The sequence below is a fragment of the Nesoenas mayeri genome, assembly GCF_963082525.1.
Source record: "Nesoenas mayeri genome assembly, chromosome: 2".
NCBI classification, from domain to species: Eukaryota; Metazoa; Chordata; class Aves; order Columbiformes; family Columbidae; genus Nesoenas; species Nesoenas mayeri.
The window spans coordinates 21,956,898-21,982,810 of record NC_137543.1 but is presented as its reverse complement, the minus strand read 5'-3'; the positions used below and the strand labels follow the sequence as shown (position 1 = coordinate 21,982,810).

Sequence of the window (25,913 nt, the reverse complement as noted above, 5' to 3'; positions counted from 1 at the left end):
GCTCCCCTTTTTCTGTTCCTGGTGCCCTTGTAAGGCAAAGCTGACATCTGTGGGGAAGCACTGGGTGCTCAGGGAGGCTTGCATCCCTCTCATTCTCTCCTCATATATACACACATATATGTACATACGAACCATTCTTTCTATATAGCAAATGAGAAATCAAAGTGCACAAAAAGTAGGAGGACAAAAATCCTTGAAAAAAAGATAGAACACCTTTTAGAGTCATGCCTTGCATGTTTACATATGTGATATTGGGGATGACGCTTTGGGTCTCATGTGGTGCAGTGCAGACCCCATGTGAGTCAGACCTGCTTATTTTGCAATGTGAAGAGGTATTTAAAAGCACACCATTGTCGATAGTATGAGCCTGTAACTAACAGTATTTATGTTTTCTTTTCCTTTTAGTTTGAGCTATCACAGTGTCAGCAGCACTCAGAAGAAAATGCAAACATTTGTCTCAGTAGCCCAGAATGCTTGGGAAACGTTTATATCCGAAAGGAAGCCTGGGTGGAAGAATCGGATGCAGCTTTTTGCAGTTTGCTCTGCAGTTGGCTTCCTCTCAAGCTTTCTCTTATTCCTTGGCATGCACTTCTCACTGGTAGACCATCCCTTGGGTCCCTTACTGATTTCTGGATTCATCTGGATCTCACTTTCTATTGCGCTCTCCTGTTTCAAGCATCTGCGCTGTTTTTCTGTCCTGTTCCTTCTTTCTTGTGGACTTCAAAATGGCAGGAATGCTCTTATTACAGCTGGCACAGGTATCGTTGTGGCCGGACACATCCAAAATATTTTTCACAACCTAAAGGTTCTGGCAGACAGTATAACCTGTCATTTAGAGTTTGAGCAATTTGCCTTGATAAAATATTATGTTGAAGCAGTAAAATGGATTTATGAGAAGGTCAAGGTTTCCACTGAGCTATCTGAACATGTTGTGTTCCTAAGACATGAATTCACACCATCTTATTCCATTTCAGATGATGCATTAAAACAAGAGCTAAATGACACAAAGCTAGAGATCCAGAGAGTTGCTAACCAAATCTCTTTTATGCTGACTATATTGCCCTATATAGGGCAGAAAGTATTGCCTATTGTGGGGATTTTTCTAGCTTCTTTTGGAACTGGCCTCTTTATGAAAAGATTTGTGGGCTCCCGCAGTAACAAATTTAAGAACACTTATATCACAAAACAGTTCATCGCATTTGATGAGCACCAAAAGCAACAGCAAAGACCCTGTCTTCTGCCACTTAACAGAAAAGAAAGAAAATATTATGTGACAATTCCATCTTTCTGCCTCACAAAGAAGGACAGAAAAAACATGCAGTATTTTTTTCTCCCTGTATTTATTCATCTTTTCATCTGGCTTCTGTTTGCTGCAGTAGATTATTTGTTTTATTGGTTAATTATTTCTGTGAATAAACATTTCCAAGAAGTACCAGATCCAGAGATTCAACTCAGCCTCGTTCAGCAAGTAAGTACTTATCAGTACTTTACAGTTCTTAATTTACTGTTGAAAAAAATTCCCCTCATCTTCAGCACCTGCCGACGTACAGCCAATGATCCATCAGTTCTATCATGACATTACCACAGAATCACAGAATGGTTAGGGGTGGAAGGAACCTCTGGAGATCATCTAGTCCAAGCCACCTGCTAAAGCAGGTTCACCTGGAGCAGATTGCACAGGAATGTGTCCAGGTGGGTTTTGAATGTCTCCAGAGAAGGAGACTCCACAACCTTTCTGGGCAGCCTGTTCCAGTGCTCTGGCACCCTCAAGGTAAAGAAGTTTTTCAACATATTCAGATGGAACCTCTTATGCTTCAGACTGTGCCCATTGCCCCATCTCCTATCATTGAGCACCACTGAAAGGAGACTGGTCCCATCCTCTTGACATCCACCCTTGAGATATTTATAAACATTGATAAGATCACACTTTGTCCATGGAAAAAAAAGCCATTGCCTTTACAGCTATATATGTTGAATGGAACCAGACAGTTCTCTGCATTTTTCAAAGTGTCATCATAGTTCTAGAGAATGGTGAATATAGGAAGAAGTACTTTTATTCCTCCATTTATATATGTGGAGAAGACCAGAAGCCTAAAATTGGAATGTCACAATGCTGACATTTGTGAAGCACCACTTTTATAGTCAAAATGGCACTGTGACATTGACGTGAGAGATGCCCACCTTTCTTTGGCTGAGGCAGCAGGCGAAGTCCATACAGCAGCCATTGTTAACGGTAGCTGCCCAGGTTGGAGGGACCTGTGCAACACAATTCTTCTCCTCAGACCTCTCTCCAAGTCATTGACCATCTCTTCTTTCTGTCAGGGCTTCAGTTCTCCTAGTCCCTGATGACTATGTTTCAGGCAAGTACTGTTCCATCTTCAGATCGACTCTTACAACAGTCTACCAAGAGAAATGGTGAAAATACAGTCAGAAATATTTATAAATAGCCAAGAAATATATTGTTATGAGTACAGCATATATAGACACTGGATAGACTACATGACTTACGGCCCTTTGTAAATCTGAATGTCCAATGGAAGAAATATTCAGAAAGGAGGGAATCAGTACTATAATCAGCTCTCTTTTTCCCATTTTCTTGTGCAGAAGAATGAGAAGATCTTTATCTTTGGTACGAAAGACCATATTGCAAAGACTGATGTTTTCAAGATCTCTTTGTTTAAGCATGACTGCATCCCTCAGCCAGAGCTCACTCTCTCCACAACATGGATCCAGCTTGGAGTCATCATCTTCTTCTTAATCATTTTTGGGTTCTTCTCTGGCCTCCTGACCCAACTTAAGATACTTGTGTCAACTTCATTTTATCCTGACACTGAGATGAAACGGATACGTTACTTGCATGCAAAATTACTCAAGAAAAGAGCAAAGCTGCAAGCAAAAACTGTGAAGAACACGTTTGCTAGAACGGTAAGCTGTCAGCTGTAGAGAACAAAAAATCTCCCTCTCTCAGGGTGGCAGTCAGACCCAGGAAATGCTTAAGAACTTCTTAACTTCAATTACGTGCTAATAGACTTCCCCCAGTGCTCTCCTGCACAGGAGCCAGAGACGAGCTGCCTGTTGGTGAGATTAGATCATAAAATGGTTTTGTTCTGTCCTTCAACACATGTGCACCAGACATGACATGACTACACCCAAATGACTATGTGCTGGCAAGAAAATACCCTTCAATCTTAGAGCTCTCCAGAGAAGAAACTTGGTTTTCACAAACGTATGAAAAGCACCTTCAGCACAAACAGTACTCCTACAATCTAGACAGCAAATATTGGACATTTGTGAGCAGCCTCTCTCTTGTTGAGAAGGATGTTCAGTGTTCAGTTGTTGCTTAGCAAAATGGAAGGTGATATATTTCTGTTTTAAAACACAGTGGTAGTGAAACTGCTAATACCATTAGGAAACATCTTTTTGCTTGCAAAAATATTCATCCTGTATATATGTATATATACGCTAATGGAAATAACAAACACACATGCATATATTTATGGTGAATCCAGACAGATAGCAGCAGACACATATAGTTTGTTTTGGTTTGTGTTTTTTTTAAGTAGCCTTCAATACTGATTGTACAGTATGTTAGTGTCTGCATGATCTCTACCTCAGTCATATTATGATCAGAGCATCATATTTCTGTCTTTTCAGGTCAGCTTTTGGTTTCCAATACTCAAGGCAAGAGAGGCAGTGAGGAAGAAAGAAAGGGGTGTGGCAAATGACAACATGGTGTGACAGAGACTAAATGAATCTTTGGATAAAGCTGAGGTGCTCCTTCTCCACAGGGACCTGTGTTTTGCACTCATCTTTCCTATGGAATTCCAATTTTAAAATGCAAAAAAATAGGATCAAAGGCTGATGATCAGTATTTCAGAAAGTGCAGAAAAGAAGCCATGGGAGATAGTATGCTATCCACTACAGAGAACTCTGGGTTGCATTAATACTTGTTTTTCAACTTGGGGTGTGCATCATCTGGTATGTTAGAAATCTGTGTAAGAGCAATCAAACAGCTTGGATCTTTTAGGACTATAGCACAAACCTCTTTGGGCTGAGCTAACAGAGGACATAATGGCAGGATCCTTTATGTCCATCTGGCAGGATGTGTCTTCTTCACATTTGCCAGACACATAAGATAGAAGACACAGCAGAAGCTGTCCATTGGCTTCTGGATTGTCCAAGAACCTAATTAGAGGGCTTAGAGGTTTCTAGATATTTATGTCTATTTTTCAGCCTTCAACTGCCCCAAACACTTCAGCCTGGTTCTTTCTCATCCCTAGATTCATATACCTCCTCCTGCCTCTGTAGCCATCTCTTCTGCAGGGTCAGTGCTCTATCTCCCCTGTCAATCTTCTAGCCCAGCCGAATTCTCCCTCCCACCATGGCTCTACCACTTACTTTTGCTGATTTGTCTTTCAGACGTTTCTAACCCTGGAATTCCTTACTTGGTCTTAGTCTCCCACTGTCACATGTCCATAGACTGTACAGCTGGTGCAGATTGTCCCATGTCTTTGACGATCATGAGAGAGGTAATGTAGCACATGCAAAAGTAAGAATGCTCACAAGAGCTAGAATACAGAGGAATCAGGTGTTCTAGGTGCAAACACAGTAAATTGGTTTTGAGGTGAAGAGACACAAGAGCAGTGAACAGTGCTTCAAATCTTGCAGTCCAAGGGAGCTTGCAGGAGTGGCAAAAATCGGCTTAATTCTGTTGCTAGAGCTACCACTGACTTCAATGAAACAAAGCTGAGCCATTACTAAGTGTTTCACCTATACAACTAACATGGTTGATGTGACCTTCATATGACACAAGAAAAAGTGCCAAGATCAGAATGACATAGGAGTGGCTTGAATGGCGTGGCAGTAGTGTAGAGTAAAAATCACCCAACAGGCAGTGTATTCTTGTTTTTCAGCCACAGCCAACTTCTTTCTTTAGGTTGCATAATAACAGTGAACTCTACTCTGTTCCTCAATCACATGTGCATGGTCCCAGGAGAGCCATTGATCAATGTCTCTGTTATGTGAATGAATAAAGACTTATTTAAAACCTTCCATTAGCAAGTGTCAGAAGTAATTTTCTACCCAAACCACTGAAAAACACAAAGCCTTTTTTTCTCTGGGTCTTCCAAACGAAGCCTCACTCCTCTATGGACCAAGGTGGTTCAGGTTGCTGGTGTGCCAACAATTTATCTCTAGAAAATGGGGCGCTAGATTAATACCACGCAGTATTGAGAGTTGTGCTGAAAGTCTGAGTGGCCTGGTTATGTCCTCTTTTTTTAAAGTGGGGCAGCTTTAGATCATAGCAGAACATAATTTACATCCCAGGTACTGCTTTCAAGGACCAGTAGCAAAAAGCTTTCCGGTGAAAAGAAGCAAAATGAAGGGTCCTATAAAAATTTTGTTTTCACAAAACAGATTAGATGTCCAGTACTACTGACAATAGGATATTTTCCTTCACTCTGGTTTTTATTGCAGATGAAAGGGGAAAATGAGTTAAATGTCAGCAAGAACTGAGCATTTTTGGATGAGTTCTGACAAGTTCGTTTCTGGTAGGATTCATTGCTAGTAGGAGTTGAATGTGCTCCTTTCAGTCCCAAAGGACAAGGTGATGAGAAGTCCTGATCTCCTGCTGATTACAGTACCCAAAGGCGGGGTTAGGTCTGATTGACAACACTACAACTAAACATTGTGCGCTTCACTTGGCATCAGGAGGCAAAATTTACTTGGAACACATCCCGCCCTCCTTCTTCTCTGACCTTGGTGTCTACAGGGCTGTTTCTCTCACATATTCTCACTCTGCTTTCTGACTTCAGGTTGATGTGCAGTTTTTTCCCCGCTTCTCAAATACGTTATCCTGGAGGTGCTATCACCATTGCTGATGGGCTCGGCCTTGGCCAGAGTTGGGTCCATCTTGGAGCCAGCTGGCACTGGCTCTGTCAGACATGTGGGAAGCTTCTAGCAGCTTCTCACAGAAGCCACCCCGTAGCCCCCCCCACTATCAAAACCTTGCCATGCAAACCCAAGACGTAGTGAAAATAGGCAATCTTGTACAAACTGCTCAGCTCTGGTAAACATTTTACCTAAATACTTGACCCCATTCCTGGTTGCAAAGGTCATGGAAAAGCCCAAGGTACTTTTTTGCCTTGGTAAGACTGACCTTCAGCCATATGAGGTCCCTCAGATCAAAGAGAAAATCTAGAGCAAGAAAGACTTACCCCTCATGAAGTATTACATGTTTAGAGAGCATTTAAACACATTGGACACACATCCATACGACATGATGGGAGGCACCCATGGGTGCTGAGGGTGCTGAGTAGTATCATTGTGAGACAACTCTTGATTATCTTTGAAAGGTCATGGTAGTCAGGAGAGGTTTCTGAGGATGGGAAGAAAGTGAAAGCCACTCCCATCTTCAAGAAAGGCAAGAAGGTGGATCTGTGAAACTACAGGTTTGTCAGCCTCACCTCAGTCTGTGGGAAGGTGATGGTGCAATTTCTCCTGGAAGCCATTTCCAAACACAGAGACCAGGAATCTGACTGGCATATCAGCTAAACATAAGAAAATCTCTTTTAATTTTTACTTGTGAGGTTGGTCAAACACTGGAACAGGATACCTGAGGGGTTATGGAGTCTCCATCCTTGGTGATACTCAAAACCCAACTCAAGTGGGCTAATACACTGTTTGCTTCTGTGACCATACATACACACACCCGTGTGCTGGAGGTGAGCTGGAGGACAGGCAAAGGAGATAAGTTTGCTCTTCCCTGTCTCCCTAAACCTGGGATACCAGGAAAAATGGCATATTGTGGAATTTTATTTATTTATTTCTTTAATTATAAAACAAATTCACTTTCAGTGCCTCAAAGACTGTGAGGTTTATCTCAGCGGCAGAACAGCTCTTACCCCCATCTACAGCATTAGCCCTATTCCTTCAACTGACCTGTGGCTGAGAAAAGAGCAGAAGAAATACCCACTAAACTGTCCTTTTTAGTTGTACAGATGAAAATGCAGGTCTGTCTCTCACCTGGCTTTACACAGGGACACACATCTCATTCTCTGCAGGCCGTACTTGGTTTGTTTTCTCCGTTTTTTTTCTGTCCTGTGAGCTGGGGAAGTCTGGGGGTTTGTTTATCTTCAGCTGTCTCCTCTGCAAGTTGTTGAGCGATTCCCTTGGCCAGTCTGTTTACCATAACACTCAACCACACGATTACATTGTTCTCCTTTTTTTTTTTTCTTAAAGCCTACAAGTACAATTTAAAAAAGTATTCCGTCCACAATTACTTCTGTTCCTCATCTTGCCAACCCTCTTCTCACATTTCCTACATTTTATTCTGGCTCTTTTCCCTAGTCCTTGCCATTCGAATTCTTCTTTCCTCTTTTGGTATGTTTTCTTCTGCTCAAATAGATCATTCTTCCCCATACATAAAAGCATGCATATTTTCTTTCTGCTGAGCACAAATGAACTACAGGTACAGTTAAAATTACAGGGTTTCTTATTCATTTATTGGCCTAGTGGAAATTTTTGATCTTTCATTGTCTCTAACTTCCCCTCTAGGGCTTGTCAGAGATGTATTCATATACCACCAGCACACAGAACAAGAGTCTGAGGAGAAGTCTGTCTTTGGCCTTTGTCTCATTCATCCCTTTCCTTGCCCCAGCTCACAGCAGAGCTCAACTTCCTTTTTAAACATCCTTCACTAGTGTAGAAGCTGTTTGATTTACTGTGAAAAATCTCCCAATTTGTTCCAATCTGGTTTGCAAAATTAATGAAAGGGTGACTTCATTGTCTGGTGAGGATAATGTAGGGATATGCTAAGTGCTCCTGACCCTCCTGAAGCTCAATACAAATTAGGCCACTTCCTTTCAATATTTGTGTTTATAGACTTCTCTTCATCACCACCCATACCCCAGAACTTGGCTTGCTTCATAGCTAACCTAAAGGCTTTTTTTTTTTTTTTAAATCTGTGCTAGTTCCACTGCAGCATTTCATATTGGTAGCTGGGTGTGCAAAGTCAGAGGACCCTGGGTTTGCAAATGCTTTCACCCTGATCCCTGCTCTGTCAATATTGTCACATTGACTCACTGTGTTTTCATCACAGGTTAAATAGCCCAGATATGCTTGCAATTGAAGAAGAAATGAACAGGCAAAGCCTTTCCTCTCATTCCGTGGAAAGTGGAAACTGAAGATCAAAGGATCACTCTCTGCTGCTGATGAAATAAAGTCTGAAAATGTTATTGTCAACTTTATGGGCACAGAATTCAAAATACACGAACGTGCTCTGCGGTTGCTGCTGCACAGGAGAGTAACTTCCTTCTCCTCTCACTCCTGATCCGCAATAGCAGCCCTGCCCTCCAGTGGCCCAGCGAAGCTGCATGTCCCAGGATCGCTGCCCTGCACAGGTCCCCTGGTACTTGAGGCTGGAGAGATGCAGGTGCAGGTGTTTGCACCACAGCCATGAGCTCTTTCTTCACAGGCAGCGCAATGACATCCAACACACAACCGGGCAATTAGCACACGCTGCCCATACGAGGATTTCTCTGGCAAATGATGGGGATGAAGGCAATGTTAGGTATGCCAGGATCAGATCTCCCAAATTCCTACTCTGCTCCTGCTCCTGGAATCCACCTCCCCAGGGAAAATGGGGAACTAAAGATCCCAAATATCCATCTGGCTGGGGAGAGCAATAAAAATATGGTTAACAGAGGTTTTTCCTTCCTGTAAAAATGTATTTGAGTCTTCATGTTTCCATACAAGAGCAGAGCGGAAACCAGCCAAATTCCAATGAGAAGTGCAAAGCAAGGAAAGTCTGTTCTGTGTTTCACCCTTGACAAAAGAGATCCTCAGATCCTCTGTACTGAGATACATTGCTTCAGAGAAATAGGCTTTTAATGCAGCGATGCCACCTCTCAATCAGAGATAGTCATCTCTTACTGAGTGACCGGCAGGCAGAAGGAAGAATCAAATAAAGCAGACATTTTTCTCAGTAGGCACAGGGGAAGCTGGAGTAGTGTGGCTAACTTAGGTAGGATTCAAACAGCGTGTGTAACCTCATCTAGGTGTTCCTGCTCCAGCAGGGGGATTGGACTAGATGATCTTTCGAGGTCCCTTCCAATCCCTAGCATTCTGTGATTTTGTGATTTGGGAAAATAATTATTGTCTTACCTCCCTGTGAAAGGCTCAAGGAAACTGTGCTGCAAACGTCATCTCTAAACCAGCTTTCCAACCTAGTGTGGGGCATCTGTTGTTTTAGGACAATACTTAGAGTACAACATCAACAACAACTTTGTGAGAATGTAATAAGCAAGTAAAAGCAGAGATGACATGGTAGGATGAATTCAGAAGCCTTGTCAGGGTCTAGAAACTGAGGCAAGACTGAGAGACCCCTCAGCGCTCCTTCCAGTGCTCCAGTTCAGGACCTGCACTCACATAAATGTGTTTTGTAATCCCATTTAATCCCAAATTAACTACATGTCTACTAGAAAAAACATCCCACTGTATTTGGCTCATTGCTGGTGTTTTGGAATAGGGACTGGGCAGTTCCACAATTATATCCCTGTGAAGATCCCACCACTATAGTCTGCTCCACCTAAGTGGAAAAAGAACAAGAACTTCAGGGATTTGGAGCTTGACAGTCTCAGCTTTAGTAGTAGTGCCTGAATAGCACAGCTGAAATGTTTTTGATGTCACATGGTTTCTCAAGGGCTATTACTTGGCACCTTGTGGCTAGAGGCAAGATTCAGGTTCTAGGGCCTGCATGAGTCATGGCAAAAGAAATTTCGCAAACCTAGCAGGCTCAATAACTTGTTGCACTCAAGGATATAAAAATACAGCAGATGCTTTGGTGTAAATCGCAGTTCACAGTATGCAGGTAGTTTTTTCCATGACATCGGTACACAACAGTTAAAACAGTAATTGGAAATAGAAAGTAAGCATTTGTTAAGAACAAAATCCAAATAATATCCCCTGTGAGGAGTATAATTAATGGTACAGAGCAGTAAATACCAACAGAGGGATCAGAAAATCTTCATTAATTGTGCAGGGAGAAGCTTCCTCATTTCCAATCTAATAAAAATTTGTAGGAAACCTAAAGAGATTATACATTTTTTCCCCAGATAATACACTTCCATGGTTTGGAGAGCTCGGTTCACAAAATGGCTGTTTATATAACTCATAAAACTACTTGCTGTTATCACCCTGTGAAAACATTTGTTTTTAGAAAAATCGCTAACTTTGTTCCTTTGGGCTTTCATGGTCTGCAGTCTTCTCTATCATTTTGATCTCGGTAGGTGTCCCAAGAGCCCAAAGGACATTTGAAAGTCCTGGGCACGTCCACAGTATCCAAAGGACTGGCAGCCTTTACTCCTGGGCTTCATTTCTGTCATAATTGAGTCATTTTGGCCTTGAGCAACTCGCTTAAGCCAACACTGGATGTTAAACACCAGGGAACTACATATATTCTGTTACTTCAGTGATTTCAGAGCTTTGAGCATCCATAGTTCTAACAAATGTAAACTTATTCTAATTATATTTACTTGTCTCACCAGCATATCATGCAATTGCAGGGCTCTTAAAACCTGAAGCCTCAGATGAAAGACTCCACACAAATATAAGTTATTATTAAAAGTAGAAATAAGTCCTTTATCCCCATTGATTTTTCCCTTATTCTTCCCAAATTTCTGCTCCTCTTCCAAGACCGCAAAAGATTAATTAAAAATAATAGATTAATGGTTGACATGCACTCTTACTGAGACAAAACATAAGAAAAGACAGGCATTCCTCATACCAGAAAGTTCCAGGTCTGAAAGGCAAAGATGGGCTAGATGGAAGGTGGCTGCAGAGAAGACATCTGCACCATAGTTAATCACACGGTGTTCCCTTTGTAGTCGATGGAGACAAACTGACATTGCAAGAAAATTACTCATCCCAAAGGAGAACAGCTCTGGACAGGTTCATCTAGCCTGTTTAACTCTTGATGCCGAGATGAAGAGTGTTCCAGAAGCATCCTTTTCTCTTTTGATTACAGAGGGAGACTAGACAACAAACTCATATGCAGACCATTTCAGTATAGAAATCTACACTGAACAGTGAACCCTGTTCCCTTGTAACAGTCATTGTAATAGTACTGAATGCCTGGTTCTGTTGTTTTGTCACCGCAAAGACAACCTGAAAAATGTGAACCCGTGCTAGCTCTTCATGAACATCCCCACATTATCTTCCATCACCTTACAGAGAAAATTATCCTTTAATATTTAGAGACACAAGAATAACAGATCTAGTAGCCTGCATGCTCATACATCACTGTATGCCTATGAATAGAGCAGGAACTACAAGTCTGCCTTCCACTAACAAATTAAAAGTAGCAGTAACTATTCTATGCTTTCTGTGCCTGTCTTAAAATATGAATCTCTTTCTGTGTCTGTTTGGCCCATGGGTTGCACAGAAGTACGGGTTATACTGTTTCTACATATAGGACAATAAACTCACTGTACAGGTCTTTTTGTGTTAGCCTCGTTTCTCTCTTAAATATTCCTCAGTGAAAGTTGTTTAAAATGATGGGCTATCACAAGTAAAAATGCAACCCTAAACAACATTCTAGGTTTCCAAAGCAAAACCTGTCTAGACAGAGTAACAGAGTCGTGCTTCTAAGAATACAATTACCTCTCAAATGGGAAATCAGAGAAATTGAGGAAATCAGTTGTTTTTTTGTGGTTTGTTTTGTTTTGTTTTGTTTTGTTTTGTTTTTTGGGGGGTTTGTTTGTTTTTGTTTTTGTTTTGTTTTTTTTTTAATTAGGAATCCTATCCTACCAAAAAAACCCTCAAGGCATTAGTTACATCAGGAAAAAAATTGCATTTTCAGTAAATTTTTTTTTTTTTTCAATAAGCACGTTATGCTCTTACTCTGGTGATCCCAATTCATAAGCCTTCAAATTGTGGGAATATGTGCCTCCATAAAGCAAGAACACAAAACAGTATTGTAGGTGACTTTATCAGTATGGTTCATCATAGGATTGCCCATGATGTAACAGAGGAAACACTTGAACACACCAATAAATGCTTGGCTGTGCAGCTGGCAGGGACAAAATGTATAAACTCCTTTAAAGACAGGGACAGGGAGGTGTAGCAGCAGATCTAAAATAGTGACAGTTCCCTTGAACAAGCATTTTTCTGTACCTGACCCCTTCCAGGCAGGGAAACACAAAACATCAAATTCAGCATCTGCAATCAGAATTCTCTGCATTGCTAAGCACAGCAGAGATTTCCCTAGCACATGAAATTAGAGAATTAGGGTTCACCTCCTGTGACCTAAAAGAGCAAGAATGTAGAAAATGTGCTTAAGGGCCATCACTCATTGCTTTTACTTTATAAGTTAGTTGATACCTTCTAAAGATAAATATTAAGAAATACCATCCCCAAACTTACCTATTCTTAAACACCTACAGAGCTGCTGCCACATTCTAACTGTAGTTATTATTTGATTACTACTCCATTTTCTAAAAAGAATTTTCTAGTTCTTATTAAAAAATCCTTTTTAAAGAGAAATTGCAATGACAACATTCATGCAGGAAGCACAGTGTAATGTTTATTGGCTACTGTTGTTCCATGTTGGCACTTGAGAAGCTTATTGTGGATTGATTGTTGGATCCAGAATGCACTGCTTTGACAGGAACAGCAGGGTCATTTTCATTTGCTTTTATCTACAGAGAAGAAAAAGACAATATGATATAATCTTTCAAAAAGAAAATCTCAGCTTTGCAATTTGTCACTCAGAGAGGTAATAATGGGGAAAGAGTGCTAGGAGCTAGAAAAAATGGTTATTGCTCCCTCAGTCTATTGCAGCTTTAGCCTTTAGTCTTTATTACAAAAGCTTTCTCCCTTATGACAGAGGAAAACAAATAGCATCCTGCCCTTCGTTGCTGCTACTGATGCCCTGCATGAGGTTCACTGTGAGGAAACTTTAAAAGAATGATACAATAAAATGTGGAAAATCTAACTTCACCCTCCCACCGTTGTAGGTTTGTTCTTGTCCTCATATTAATTAGCACTAAGAACAGACCCATTCTATGTGAGGTGTGAACTGCAGCTTTACATCCATCTATTGGGAAATCATTTCTCAAACTAGCTGATCTCATTGTTGGTACATATATACACCCAAAAGCTCACCCTCGGTTTTCTCATGCTTACTGCCTCCCACTGTGCCTTCAACCCGTAGTAATCAACTCCCTTGCTCTAGCAGACAACATTTTAGCTGCAGTTGGCATAAAACGGCACTATGTTTCAATTGTGCTTGCTGAAGGTCTTACCTTACATTTTCCTGAGGCATTTCTTCTGCTTGTTAAACAATTAAAGAGTGAGGTGTTGTCTCCCAGTCCTTCTCCCCAGCTGCCCTATCCCACCCATATGTTGCATTGCACTCATCCTGGCTAGGTTCTTCTGAGGGACAGTTCAGCTCACTAAGCCAACAGTAAACTAGCCTAGAAAAAGGAAGCTCAATGTTTTCTGCAGGCTTAGTAAGTCAGAGAGCTCAGGGAGATCTATTGAGCACCAGGGTGTACACAGGTGAGGGAGTGCCAATAACCAAGCTGTGCACTGTGGACACTGGAGTGATGGGAAGGGGAGATATCAGGTGTTATTTCCCTTTCAGCAGGACTGAGCCTTACCGCAGCTCAACCATCCATTAGACCACTGCTGGCATTGACTGCAGCACATCTATTGCATCAAGGTAGCTGTTGTCCTTGCAAAACATACATACCAGTTTAACCCAAACAGCACAGCTGGTGGACAGATATTGTCTGTAATACAGGGACACTGGAGAATTTAATTTTTCACATCAAGCTTTTTTGTTGTTGTTGTTTCTGTAAATTTACAAGTTAAGTATTTAAGCTTTGTTCGTACTTTTGGTGCTAAGCGAAGTTGGGTTTACCATAGACCTTAACACTCGTGTCTCAGTCTAGCAGTTAAAATCCATTTGCTTCTCTCAACTGAACTTTTTAAATGAGGCTCCAATCAGTTTCTCCATACCTGGGCTGCCAAATATTTTCATCAGATTTAAAGATGACAAGACAGCTCAGCTTCCAAGAGGGCTTATTTCAGACAAGCCTGTCACAAGCTGCGCTTCTGGTTTCTTGGAGTTTCAGAGAATCATTAAGTAATTTTCACTAATCAAAAAGCTAGTTACCTGCAAGGGCCAAAACTGAGGGGTGAGCTTATTATTCTGGTACGATGGATGTTGCTGAGACCAGATCTGTATATGGTGCTCTCTTAACAGGAACAGGCTGACAGACCTGCAACAAAATATTTAAAATCTTTCATTATTATTTGTCTTCTCCTTGCAACTGCTAATTAGACACAATGAAAAAAAACCAAACCAGTCCTATGATAACCCAGCTTTGTATGTTATGAATCTCAACACTTTCATCAAGCCTCTCTTTTGAAAAGATCTGTCACACTGGGATTAAAGAGTCTGGTTCTTAGTTTTACTAAGGAGCTGAGTTGCTCTATCTGTTCAGCACTGTAACAAATCAAGTCTAAACCTGTTTTTTATAGAAGCAACTGACTATGTTCCATCTCGTTGTATTGATGCTTCTCCCCTCCTTAGTCCAAACAGATATTGGAGTGGCAAGACCCCAGAGTGAATGGCACATAAATAATTAGGATATACTAAAACATGATCATGAATCAATTAATCTGGTTGTTAATATATACTTTTTAAATCTTGGTTCCACTACTTCAGGATACCCAGGAACAAACAGGTACAGGCAACACACACCTGAGGTGCTCTCCAGAACAGCTGACTCACTGTGTATTCAAGCTATAAGCTTGTTCTTAACTAATCACATTTTCCAGTGATGCTCTTAATACAGGTAAGAGAGGTTAATGAATATCAGTGAAACAAAGCGAATCGTGCCTTGTGCGGGTATTATCTACCATCCACCATACCAGCTTCTGGCTACAGGAGGCTGAGGTGGTTGAAAAATCACATCTGAAAACATTTTGTACTTGATGTTTTGGTTAATGGAAAATTATGGCTTTGATGGGAAATTGAAACCACCACATTCACAGAAGTCTTTCAGAATTCTATAATTATCAAATTTCTCCCAAACTTCAGTTTAGTTTTGATACTCATCTTCTTTTAATGTGGGATTTAAGGCTTTAGCAGAGATGCCAGGATCTAGAGTCACTAAAACTCAGCTATGCTTGAGGAAGAACCTAATTATAATTTAATAACTGCAGCATGTTCTCTTACATTAAAAGTAATGCCACAAGTTTTGCTGGTATAATGCCAGTACAAATCTGGTTTCAATAGCTAGTTTCTGTTGCGATTACGTGGCATTTAATTTGCATTAAAAATCAAAGGGATCAATACTACACAACAAAGAAAATGCTATAATAATAAGCAGCCCTCATTAGCAAAATACCAAATATCTTCAATGTCCAGTGGATTAAATAGAGTCACAGGCACATACAACTTTGTGCCTTTGATACATACCCCACTGAAGATCCAAGGGACTGTGATTTCTAAGAGGAACACTGCAAAGAAAATCTATCTAGATTAAAAATGCAGAATGAGTCTATTGCAGGTGAGCAGTTCTCACTCTTTAGCCTGTGAGACAATCGTATTTGCATTTGGCCATGGAATTGCATGACCTTTGGAACAATTGTTTCAATTCAGTTAAGTGTTCAGTGGAAAGGGGAAATCCTTTCTCTGAACAAATGCACAGTTAGGACTACTGGTTCACTTATCTACTAGGTTTGGGAAGTGCAGGCACAGACTATTTTCTTTGCCCTTCCTTTCCCCCAGAAACATTGACCTTCATTCATACTGGAAAGTTTAACAGAATAGATAAAATTTGCAGACAGATTTAAACGAGGAATCTGGTTATAAAATAAAAAGTAGAAACATCATAGTTAGTTGCTAATATAACGCAACTGAAAATATCTCTAGTTTATCTAATTTACACCAACTCGTACTGGTACAAAAAAAAAAAAAAAAAAAAAAAAAGAGGTCCTTTATGTCCTTTATGTTCGGAAAAACCAAAAATGCATTAATCTGTTTTCTCTTCTTAGTTCCCAGGGAAAAACTGTGGGCTCATGATGGGACTTCCCTGCCTATCCACTGTGTTGCGTGTATCAACTTGCAGACAGCCCACCGGATCATGTAAAAGTGTGGTCTTTGGAGGAAAGACTCACTCACCCACTTTTACATGCCTTTCTCAGTCCATCAAGACAACAGCAGCAAGAAATATACAGAATTATCTTGGAAGCATTTCAATGGGCTCTGTCTCATATGGATGCTAGTTCGATTCATCTTTTAGATCCTGCAGTGAATCCCACTGATTCAGGTTGTGATTTTTCAAATATATAGAGTCTGAGTGTTTTGAAAATCCTACCCACAGCAAGTAACACTAAGGACTCAAAATCATTCTTCATAAATGCTTGCATGGTAAATGGACACTGAAAATTCAATCTTCATTTATTTTGCAATATTTCTCTTTTAAAAAAAATATAGAAGAGCTTGAACAGAGCTATCTTGTGTGGTCCAGGAGTGCACTTTGCATATGTTCAGCTTTTAACACGTTCTTACTGGAACAGAGCCAAGTGTTCACCACTCTGCAGGGTTTAGCTCCAAATATCTGATCCACAAAAGTGCTACAAAATTATTTACCTCTTCCACGGTGCAAGATTTCTACCTGCATATGGTGTTAGGCCTTTCTGATTTTCAGTGAAATCAGTGAGGAAATCTGTCAGTTAGTCAGATTACCCATGAACAAAACTCTCCATTTTTATTGCAGGTGGGACATGTTCTTTTTAAAAAGTACCCAGACTTAACCTAAGAGCTATACAGACTACTCTAAGAGCAGGAACTAGTCTATGACATTTTTCTATAAGATAAAGAACAATAAAAATTGAGTCCTTAGTTTCATTTCCTCCCACCTTGGCAGATTTTGATTAGTAAGTGAAATTACCACTGAATCCCCAAACCTCTCTTCCCAAGAGCTAGTTATCCTCATGTTGTACAAAGCATTACAGAGATTTATTAGTTTAATTAACCTGCTCCCGCTGCCTGACTCGTTTGTAGACATATGGAGGGAATGGTGGACGGGAGACATATTTGCCTTCTCCTGCTGTGACATTGAAAGCTCCACCTTCATAAACCACTTTGCCTCTTGAAACTGTCGCAACTGGGACTCCATGGCAGACCATTCCTTCAAATATATTGAAGTCATTGGCCTGGTGATGTGTCTTTGCAGATATCGTCCTGTGTTTAGGAAACAAAATAACACCGAAAATTACAATGATCCTTGCATTTTTCTTCATTATAATATTCTGAGAAATTTATAAAGGAAGAAAGTTTAGCAGCATTATTAAACTACGACATTGTACAGTACATCATGGAACAGCTGTAAAAATAGGATAGAGCATTAACATTTCATTGAACAGTAATTGCATTTCAAAAGAATGAAGGGAGAGTCAAAAGGACAGAACTTTGCAGCCTTGAAACAAAATTTTCCACTAGAAAGAGATTAGTGGGAAAAAATCAGGTTGTAATATTTTATTTTGGATAACATGATTTCATTCTGCCTTGTCAAGCAAATATCTGTGTACGATAAGGTCAGAAAAAGCTCTGACCTTTTAGCTAAAATGACTTGCAATTTCAAGTTTGAAAAGTATGGCTGTAATGTTTCAAAGACTGAGGCCCGTGAATAACACAAAGACTATTTCACTGGAAAGTCAGTGGATGGTAATGAATTTTGGTAACTCTTAATGTGAGTTGGATAGATCCAGTGACTGACAGCCCAAATATCTCGATGCTGCTAAGTAGTAATGACAACATCACACTTCTACATACCTTTCCTCCAAGGATATTACACAAATTATAATTGAGACGTCAACAGTACTCATTTGAGCTATGCTTTTCTTATGCACAAACCTCATGCTTTATGATCACCATTTTTCTAGCTGATGTCTCTAGTCCTACCTGGCTACAGTAAACGCAGAGCTCATGCTAGAACTGACATTAGCATTTGGAAGTGTGGGATGTGTATACTTTATTGTCTGTTTTCCCTTTTGAGCTACTTACTCTTTACTGTGTCTACAATAGGTCACAATATTTTGAATTTTAGTTCATGATTTTATCTTTCTGTTAAACTTTCTGTTTCCAATCTACAGATTTTTTCTAACAATTTGGAGAGTTTATATTTTCATTATCATCTGTAATTTCTTAAAGGAAGGAAGCTTCATGCTTTTGGCTAGCAGTCAGCGTTTTCCAGAATGGATCCTCACACAATTAAAACCTATTATGCATATATAGCATGAACATTATTCCAGAGACTACATCTTTTGTGAAAGAATTATCAATTAATAGATATTAATAGATTTAAATATTGATCTATCTGGAGAAGAATTTTCTAAAATTTTAGTTAACATCCTTATCAAAATGAGAAAACAACAACAAAATCTCTATCTTTCATGAAGTATAGCTATTTTCAAAAATAATGACATATAAAATATTTCAAGTAATTACTGATACAGAGGAAAAAGCAATTTGTTGAAGGATACCTAGTTTTCCTTTCATATTGTTCTGTTGAACTAGGAGAAATTGGTTCTTCTAAGGGCTACATTTAAATCTTGGTGGCAACTGAGCTTTCAAAGGCTGTATATGTAGAAGTACTGCCTATGGCAAATCTGCCCATAGGAATAAAAACTCTTCCTTATTCAGCACATCTTGGACAGAAAGCTTACGCATGCCTGCTCACCAGTATCAGCATCGTCTTGTAGATTCACAGTGGAAAGAGCGAGCAATAGAAGTCAGACGTCTCTTAAATTCACTGGTTCTATGAATACTGTCGAACAGCTTAACCCATGAGTGTTCTAATAGCCCTACAAAGAGTTTGTGAAAATACTCCTCTAGCTTATTGCATTACCCTTATGAGTCCAATTGCTAGAATATTAAGTAAAAACAATTGTGATATAATTATCTTTAGCATTCTCTGGGTATACATCATATCTATTTGTGCAATAGCACTGGGAGACCAAAAGAAAAATAGAAAAGGTAATTTGAGCAAATGAACAGAAAAATGAGCATGGTCCTTCAACTCAACATGTGAGCTGTTTAAATGTGCTGGAGCAGGATCATTAGAGTTAACACGCCTCAGAGGTAAGTACATCTTTCATAAAAACATACAAAATTATTGGGAGTTTGCACATTTAAAAGAAATATCCACTTATACACATAAACATTATAGTACAAAAAACCACTTCTCCCAGAACTTGTCTCAACAACAAACTGTATAGAACTCATTTATAATTCTTCTTTTGAAACAAGCTTTAAATCACGCTGCCCTTTCTGAAGGTGAAGCACATTCTCCTTGATGGAGATCACCAAAATTTGTCTGTGATTTAACTCTTTGACATTATCAACGGCAGTGAAAGTTTCAGGTAGCAAGTGAGCAACCAAGTAAAACAGAACTAGACGGTATGCTCAGGTCTGAAGCTCACAACTCAGCAACCTTGTGCAACAGACTGTTTACTGCTGTACCAGCCATTTCAGTAGCAGGCAGCTTGCTGGGAATCTTAGTCAAACTCCAATGTTCACTTGAAATGACTGAACACTATTGACCAGTCAATTAATGGCAAAACCAGCTGTAAACTACTTGTAATCCAAGGAACCAAGACTGCCACCATAATGAAGTATAATGTAACAGCTGTCTCCAGCATCCTAAGGGTTTTCAGACATAAGGGATTACTCAACATGACAAAGCAGATTCTGACTCCAGCCTTCAAAACCTGAATTGGAATTTTTAAATGGAATTTGTAAAATTCCCTAATTCTGTTTATAAATTACAGTGGCTCTTTTTTTTTATTATTATTTTTTTTCAGGCAACCCTTTCTCAAATGGAGACTGAGATCAGAATGATAATTTCAACACTTGAAAGAACATTGTCCTCTGCAAAGACCATACTGCAAAGACATCAGGCCCTGTTTTACTCCTAATTTATCAGTGTTTCCACGTAATTCACTTCAGTTGCTTTTGATGCACCTATCTTGCAGAGAGATTTTAGGCTATCGATATAAAAATGTATATTTCTCTAGTACCAAAGAGGAAGGCATGATTCTGAAATTGTCTTTTCTCAATCCAGTGCATCTGTCCAACTAATTTACAGGCAAATAGCAATTATATTAGTTCAAGAAAAACTACCGGATTTTCTCTAACTGTGTGAGGATTCAGTGACTAATAATCTGTATTTATTTATGCTTTATGTGAGAAAGGGCTTTACTGCCAGTCCTATAATATTATATCTAAATAAACTACAAACTGAATTTTGAAATTAAGAAAAAAGCATCAGATCAGACTAACACAGCAAGCTGCAGGGTGAAATTCAAAACTCTACAGGTGGCCAGCTCACAAGTTATGCCCTCAAGTTTTGTTAAGAAGTTACAGATACCAGTTTTCATTTCAAGTCAAACACAACCCAGGAGCATCATGAACACGTCTGCGCCTCAGTCAGAGCCTGAAATACTAAATAGTGAGTTACGGTCAGGCAGGAGGGGGAACTGGATGAAGGGAAAACATTAGACCTTAATCTTCTACCCCTCATATCATGTAGGACATGAAGCTACATCAGCACAGTGAAGGTGGATCTGTCAGACTAAAGTGAGCTCTAGAACCTAAACTTTGACTTCTGTGAAGATTATCACATTAATTTTCAAGGCAGGCATAAGAAATTGAGAATTTAATCACTTTTAATGGAAATTTCATGCATACCTCACGCAGTTTTCTTAAAAAAAATAGGTACAGGAATATGAAGGAATTCTGTAATCCACAGCCCTTAGGCGAGAACAGCTGCTCAACATCTCAGTAAAGGAGGGGGGTCACCTATTTTAAAATTACTTAATTAATTTAAAACATTGTAATAATGGCAGCTAAAATGACCCAAGTCCATTGTTGAAGATAAAAGAACGGCCTTGTTGACAGCTGCCATAGAAAACCAACTTATGTAAGAGTGAGTATGTCTGCTGTAAGCAACTTCTCCCGGTGCTTACAATGCAGTATCTCTAAGCTTTTTAGAGCTGGGGGTAGGTGAGAAATGCCAGGTTTGTCTTTGTTGGTTGCCTCTTCACATAATTTTCAGATGCCTTTGAACTCGCCGTATTGTTAACCTGCTTTTCTAAAATCTAGAAAAAAAAAAACTAGCTCGTTCACTTTTCTGTGTTGTCCTGACCCATCACTATTTATAATGATGATTAAATTGAACTTTGTTGATGTTAAAGAGTCAGTTTTATTAAAAAGGAAAAACTAAGAAGGAGAAAAAAGAGAGGAAAAAGAAGAGAAAGTCTTAAAATCTACGTGCAAAAATGGTACCTATATGCCTATAATGTAGATTTAAAACCCCATTGCCTATTTTATACTAAGGAATTACAATAGCTGCACATGAAAATACATGCAGGCAACTATTTATGAAGTTGTATTCCTAGCCTCTGAAAAAAAACTCTAAATAAACATTGCATTTGAATAGCCATATGACATGAGGAGATTTGTGGATAAATTAACACATGTAAGAAGAGGCAGGAAGTTGGGAGCTCCAAGTCAAAGAGACCTATGTAAGGGATAGTACATTCATTTCATGCAATCGTATCTCCCAAAAGTCATCATTTTAAGATAGGTAGAGAAGGACAACAAGATTATTTTTCTAATTATGGTAACTCATTTGTCAACAATACCATCAGTCTGGTCCTATCAGGCACTCCAAGATGATACAGGACAGAAGTGAAAATTGTCTAACGGCATAATGGGCATAAGGGAAACTGTAATAAGAAATTAAGCTTGCAGAAAAGTATAAAAAGAGAGGAAAATATAATTAGTCTATTCAATGACTAAAGAAGATCTGGAAGTGATTACCAGGGAGAAAAAGGCAATGTTACAAAAGAAGAAAATAAGGTAGATGCTTTTTGTAAGATTTCTAAGATTCAGGTCTCTAAAGTGAGCAGCTGACATTTTGCGAGAGCAAGTTACTAGGGAAACGTACATCATGCTTTCTCACAGAAGCTTATTTTGTTACAGTTCATGGAACCACAGAGTCATGGAGGTTGGAAAGCATCTCTGGACATCATCTATTCTCAGCCCTCTGCTTTGATCAAAGTAGGTTTCTCAGGGCCATGTCCAGTTGGGTTTTAAGTACCTCCAAAGAAGCTCCACAATTTCTTTGGGCAACCTGTGCCAGTGTTTGATCACCTTCACAGCAAAAAAAAAAAAAAGATATGTTTTATGTTTAAATGGAATTTCCTGTATTTTAATTTGTGCCTATGGTTTCTTCCTCTGTGTTCCCTTAATTTGAGATAACAGGCCTTTGACAGGAAGTCTGATTCTAGTGAATTAGTGCACATTCATGCATGCACAAGTTTGCACTTGTTCAAGAGAGTACGAGGCTATTGAAAATGTCAGAACATACTTGTCCTATGCATATATATCTGTATGCCACATTATTTCATTTTGCCTCATTGTGTCTAGATGCAGTTATCCATATACTCAGTATTCAAAATTATCCTCATTCATCAAAAGAATAAGACAGTTGCAGCATTATTTATTCTAATCATCTGCTAACATTATGGTTTCTTCCTCTTTCATGTCATGAAAAATTACAGGCAGTTGCTTGGCAAAGAGTGCTTAAATGTTGTAACTTGTCCCCACTTAAGACTCTGAGGCTGAAGACTTGACTGCAAATGAGAAAGACATAGGTTTCAGATTTTGGTTCTAACAAATGCAAAAGATTTATCCATGTACATATTTACATGCAAGCAAAGTCATTGAGGGAACATACATCAGCAGACTGGGGCACTCTGACTTCTCAATGATTTGTTTCCAGTGACAGTCTCCCCTAACATGCATAAACAAACAGGGACTAGAAACCATGTCTTTCCTAGTCACGTCATAGCAGGTAGATTACAAAGAAACATGTCCTCCTCCTCAACTCAGTTCTTCTGCATTCCCCGCTAATCTGGGATGCCACTGTAGCATCTGTGCAGCTGGGGGTGCAGCCATCCCTGATGCGCGCAAGGCTGAGCCCAGCTCCATTGGCACGCATGAAGCACAGGCTAGGCCTGCCAAAGCGGAGCCCAAAGAGGATGGGGTGAGAGACCACTACCTGCACAGCCAGCTCTGCCTCTGCATTCAGTAGCAGCTAACTTTTAGGCTATATTTGGTGAGAGGAAAATACTCATGAGTGAAGCTTCTCAGACTGCATGCTGCTACAATGAAGTGGCTGGACTTGGAAAATAAAATTCCATTTGAAATGGTTTTTTTATCCCTACAGGTGTTTGATCTTGCCTTTGGGGCCTGATCCAGTACTCATTTGCAAGACTTCGACAGGCTACAGTGAGTTTATTGAGCCCTAATATCTCCCATGAGCTGAATGTCTCTTATGAGATCTTTAGCACCTTATGCCCCTACTTTAAAATAAATGCTCAGCTCTTTCCAGGCCTGAATTGCATAGTGCAGTATTTAGATTCCTTGCTGAGCATTTCTGAAACAAGCCCTGGAGATTTAGTATTTTGCTTGCTTTAAAATAGCTAAAGGCATCAGCTATAGAGGACACTGGCTTGATGACAGGTGACATTCCCTTTTCCTTGTTTACTCTGCCCTCTCCTTCTGGAACAGTCTTTACAGTTGCTTTTGTTTCACAGACTTGGGGCTGTTATATTATTTGTGTGCAGCTGAAAGAAGTCAGTGAACATTCTTTGTCAAAGCACAGCTTAAAATGAGATGGTACAGTGAGCACACATTTGCTGCCTACCTGTGTTTTTCCAAGGAGTTCTCACAAACCAGTCCTGTGTGCACAGGCTGTGCTTGGAATGCTGAGGGTGTTGAGGTTTGCAAGATGGTGTTTGGTAGCACATGGCTGCAACAAACCAACATCTCCCTTTGGTAGTTGTGTGTTCTTTTATAAATGCGTGATGAGTGTAAGGAAGCTAAGAAATAGACCTAATCTAGCAGAATTCACAACTCATCTTTTCTGATGCAGTTTCTACATTTACACAGTTAACATATTTCTTCCCAATGCTGCTTGCTTTCATGCAGGCCCGCTAAAACCAATATTTGGAAGCCTTTAAATACAGTAGAAAATCTAATTACTCTTCAGATAATATTTTCTGCAGAAATTACCAGAAAGTGCTACAGAAAGAGGACAGTCAATGAAGCTGACCTGTAGAAAGAAAGCTTGAGCTTAAGTGACAGAGTGCTGCAAGTGGGACCTTGAATTGCGATTGCTCCCAGCCTGCAGAGATGTCATGTTGGATTCACTAGGTTTTTGCAACCTAGAAAGAGAAAATCCCAAATACCCAGATACCACACAACATTTTGCTATTGTGTAATGATGTGGGAGAGGAAATGCAGTTGATTTTGTAGGGACATAGGTTTTTGTATTTTGAAGAGCTTCACTAACTTTCAGAACGACTTCAGAGTCTTCACTATAGAATTCCTCTGACAGGTTGTAATAATCAGTTCTTCACAGCAATACTTCAGCAACTGTCTAACTCTGCAGGCTAGTATCAGCCAGTATTTTAAGACTACAGCAATGCAGCATCGAATCAGAACTGGAAAACTGTGTTTTCCTCTCTTACAAGATTAAGATTTACAAACAAGAAAAAAGTCATGCTCAAAAGAGGAAGGACTTAGAAAGAGGAACAAGCCTATTGTGAAACTGATAATCATTCCCCAGAATCAACAAAGCAAATGAGCTGCACCTTGTGTAATATCTTAAATGGCTGAAGTCCATCAGCTAGATCCCTTTTTTCTGCTGGGCTCTTTGTGCCCTCTTCAGGATTTATAGTGAAATGAATAGACAAGCACTAAGGCTATTTTTTTATACTTACTTATGTAGTTCACACAACAGTACCTGCAGAGAGGCTTGTTCCCAGCAAAGCCAAGGGGATAAACAATGGGAACACGACCAGATGAGGAAAAAAAAAAAAAGTACCAGCTGAACTTAAAATCAGCTTGCTCAGTAAGAAAATACAGTTTAATGTTTCAAAAAAATATTTGAAGAAAAACTGTACTTCCACAGCAGCAGTGAGCAAAAAGGCAATTAGAACTCCCAGGAGAGAGGGAAGGGAGGCAGAAGGAATGTTTGGGAGGCAAAAAAGATAAATAATTTCAGAAGCTGACAAGGCACCTTGAGAACAATGTCAGAACTTTGCTGTCCTTCTAGATTCATTTGTCCCCAGGCAGAGCAGAAGTGAGCTCAGAAAAGAATCCTTCATGTTTTGTTTTTTTTTTTTAAATCAGAGTTCATAACTCCACTGTCCTGAAATAGCTCATTGCTAAGTATCTCAGAAGATGCTTGCTCAACATGCCAGAAGGCATAATGCACATGAAAATGTCTCTGACCCAGCACTGGGCAGGCCTCTATGTTTATTGGGGTTGACACTCCTGAAACTTCTTTTGCTGGTGCTGCCAGTTTTTGTGGGACTTCTGAATAGCAACCTCGTGTCCTCAGGCTTTGCAGCCTAAGTTGGAGAATGCTTTTCCTCTCTCACATATTTTTGGTACTCATTAATATGCTGAAATGAGTGTAAGAACTGCATTAACAAAAATTTGAAAAACAGAAGATTGGTCAAAAAATGTTTTTTGTGTAAGGTAAATGTATTATTAGGGCATTTTTCCTCAATTTGGCTTTCAAAATCAGATTTTCCCAGTTAAGTTTCAAAACTTTCCTTTACCATCAGGGGAGTCTTAAGTGAAGGCTGAAAATCTAATGCCATCTATGAGTTACAACAGCTCGAGCTTCAGGAACACCAAACTCTGTGAAAGCTAACCATACTATCATCACATGTAACAACCCACAAAGCTCATCAGCAGTTAGTGATTGCCATATTCGGTGGATTTGCTGACTATTTGGATGGCATTGATTTCAAGAGGG

The 25,913-nt window shown here is 39.7% G+C and overlaps 2 protein-coding genes across 2 annotated transcripts in view; one reads left to right on the top strand and one right to left on the bottom strand.

The window, feature by feature from the left end:
* Positions 1-442: 442 nt before the first annotated feature.
* Positions 443-3,738, top strand: DCSTAMP (dendrocyte expressed seven transmembrane protein; the record flags this gene model as incomplete). Its single annotated transcript, XM_080339987.1, has 3 exons — positions 443-1,468; positions 2,605-2,925; positions 3,655-3,738. 3 exons carry the CDS (start codon positions 443-445, stop codon positions 3,736-3,738), a joined length of 1,431 nt encoding a protein of 476 aa, XP_080196113.1.
* An 8,849-nt stretch (positions 3,739-12,587) lies between these two features.
* The window catches only part of DPYS (dihydropyrimidinase), a gene marked incomplete at both ends in the record, with an annotated part of 31,332 nt that continues 18,006 nt past the window's right edge, over positions 12,588-25,913 (bottom strand). Inside the window, 2 exons of the mRNA XM_080339639.1 lie at positions 12,588-12,695; positions 17,050-17,257. Of these exons, the coding sequence (XP_080195765.1) occupies positions 12,588-12,695; positions 17,050-17,257 (316 nt within the window). The remainder of the gene's footprint in view (positions 12,696-17,049; positions 17,258-25,913) is intronic.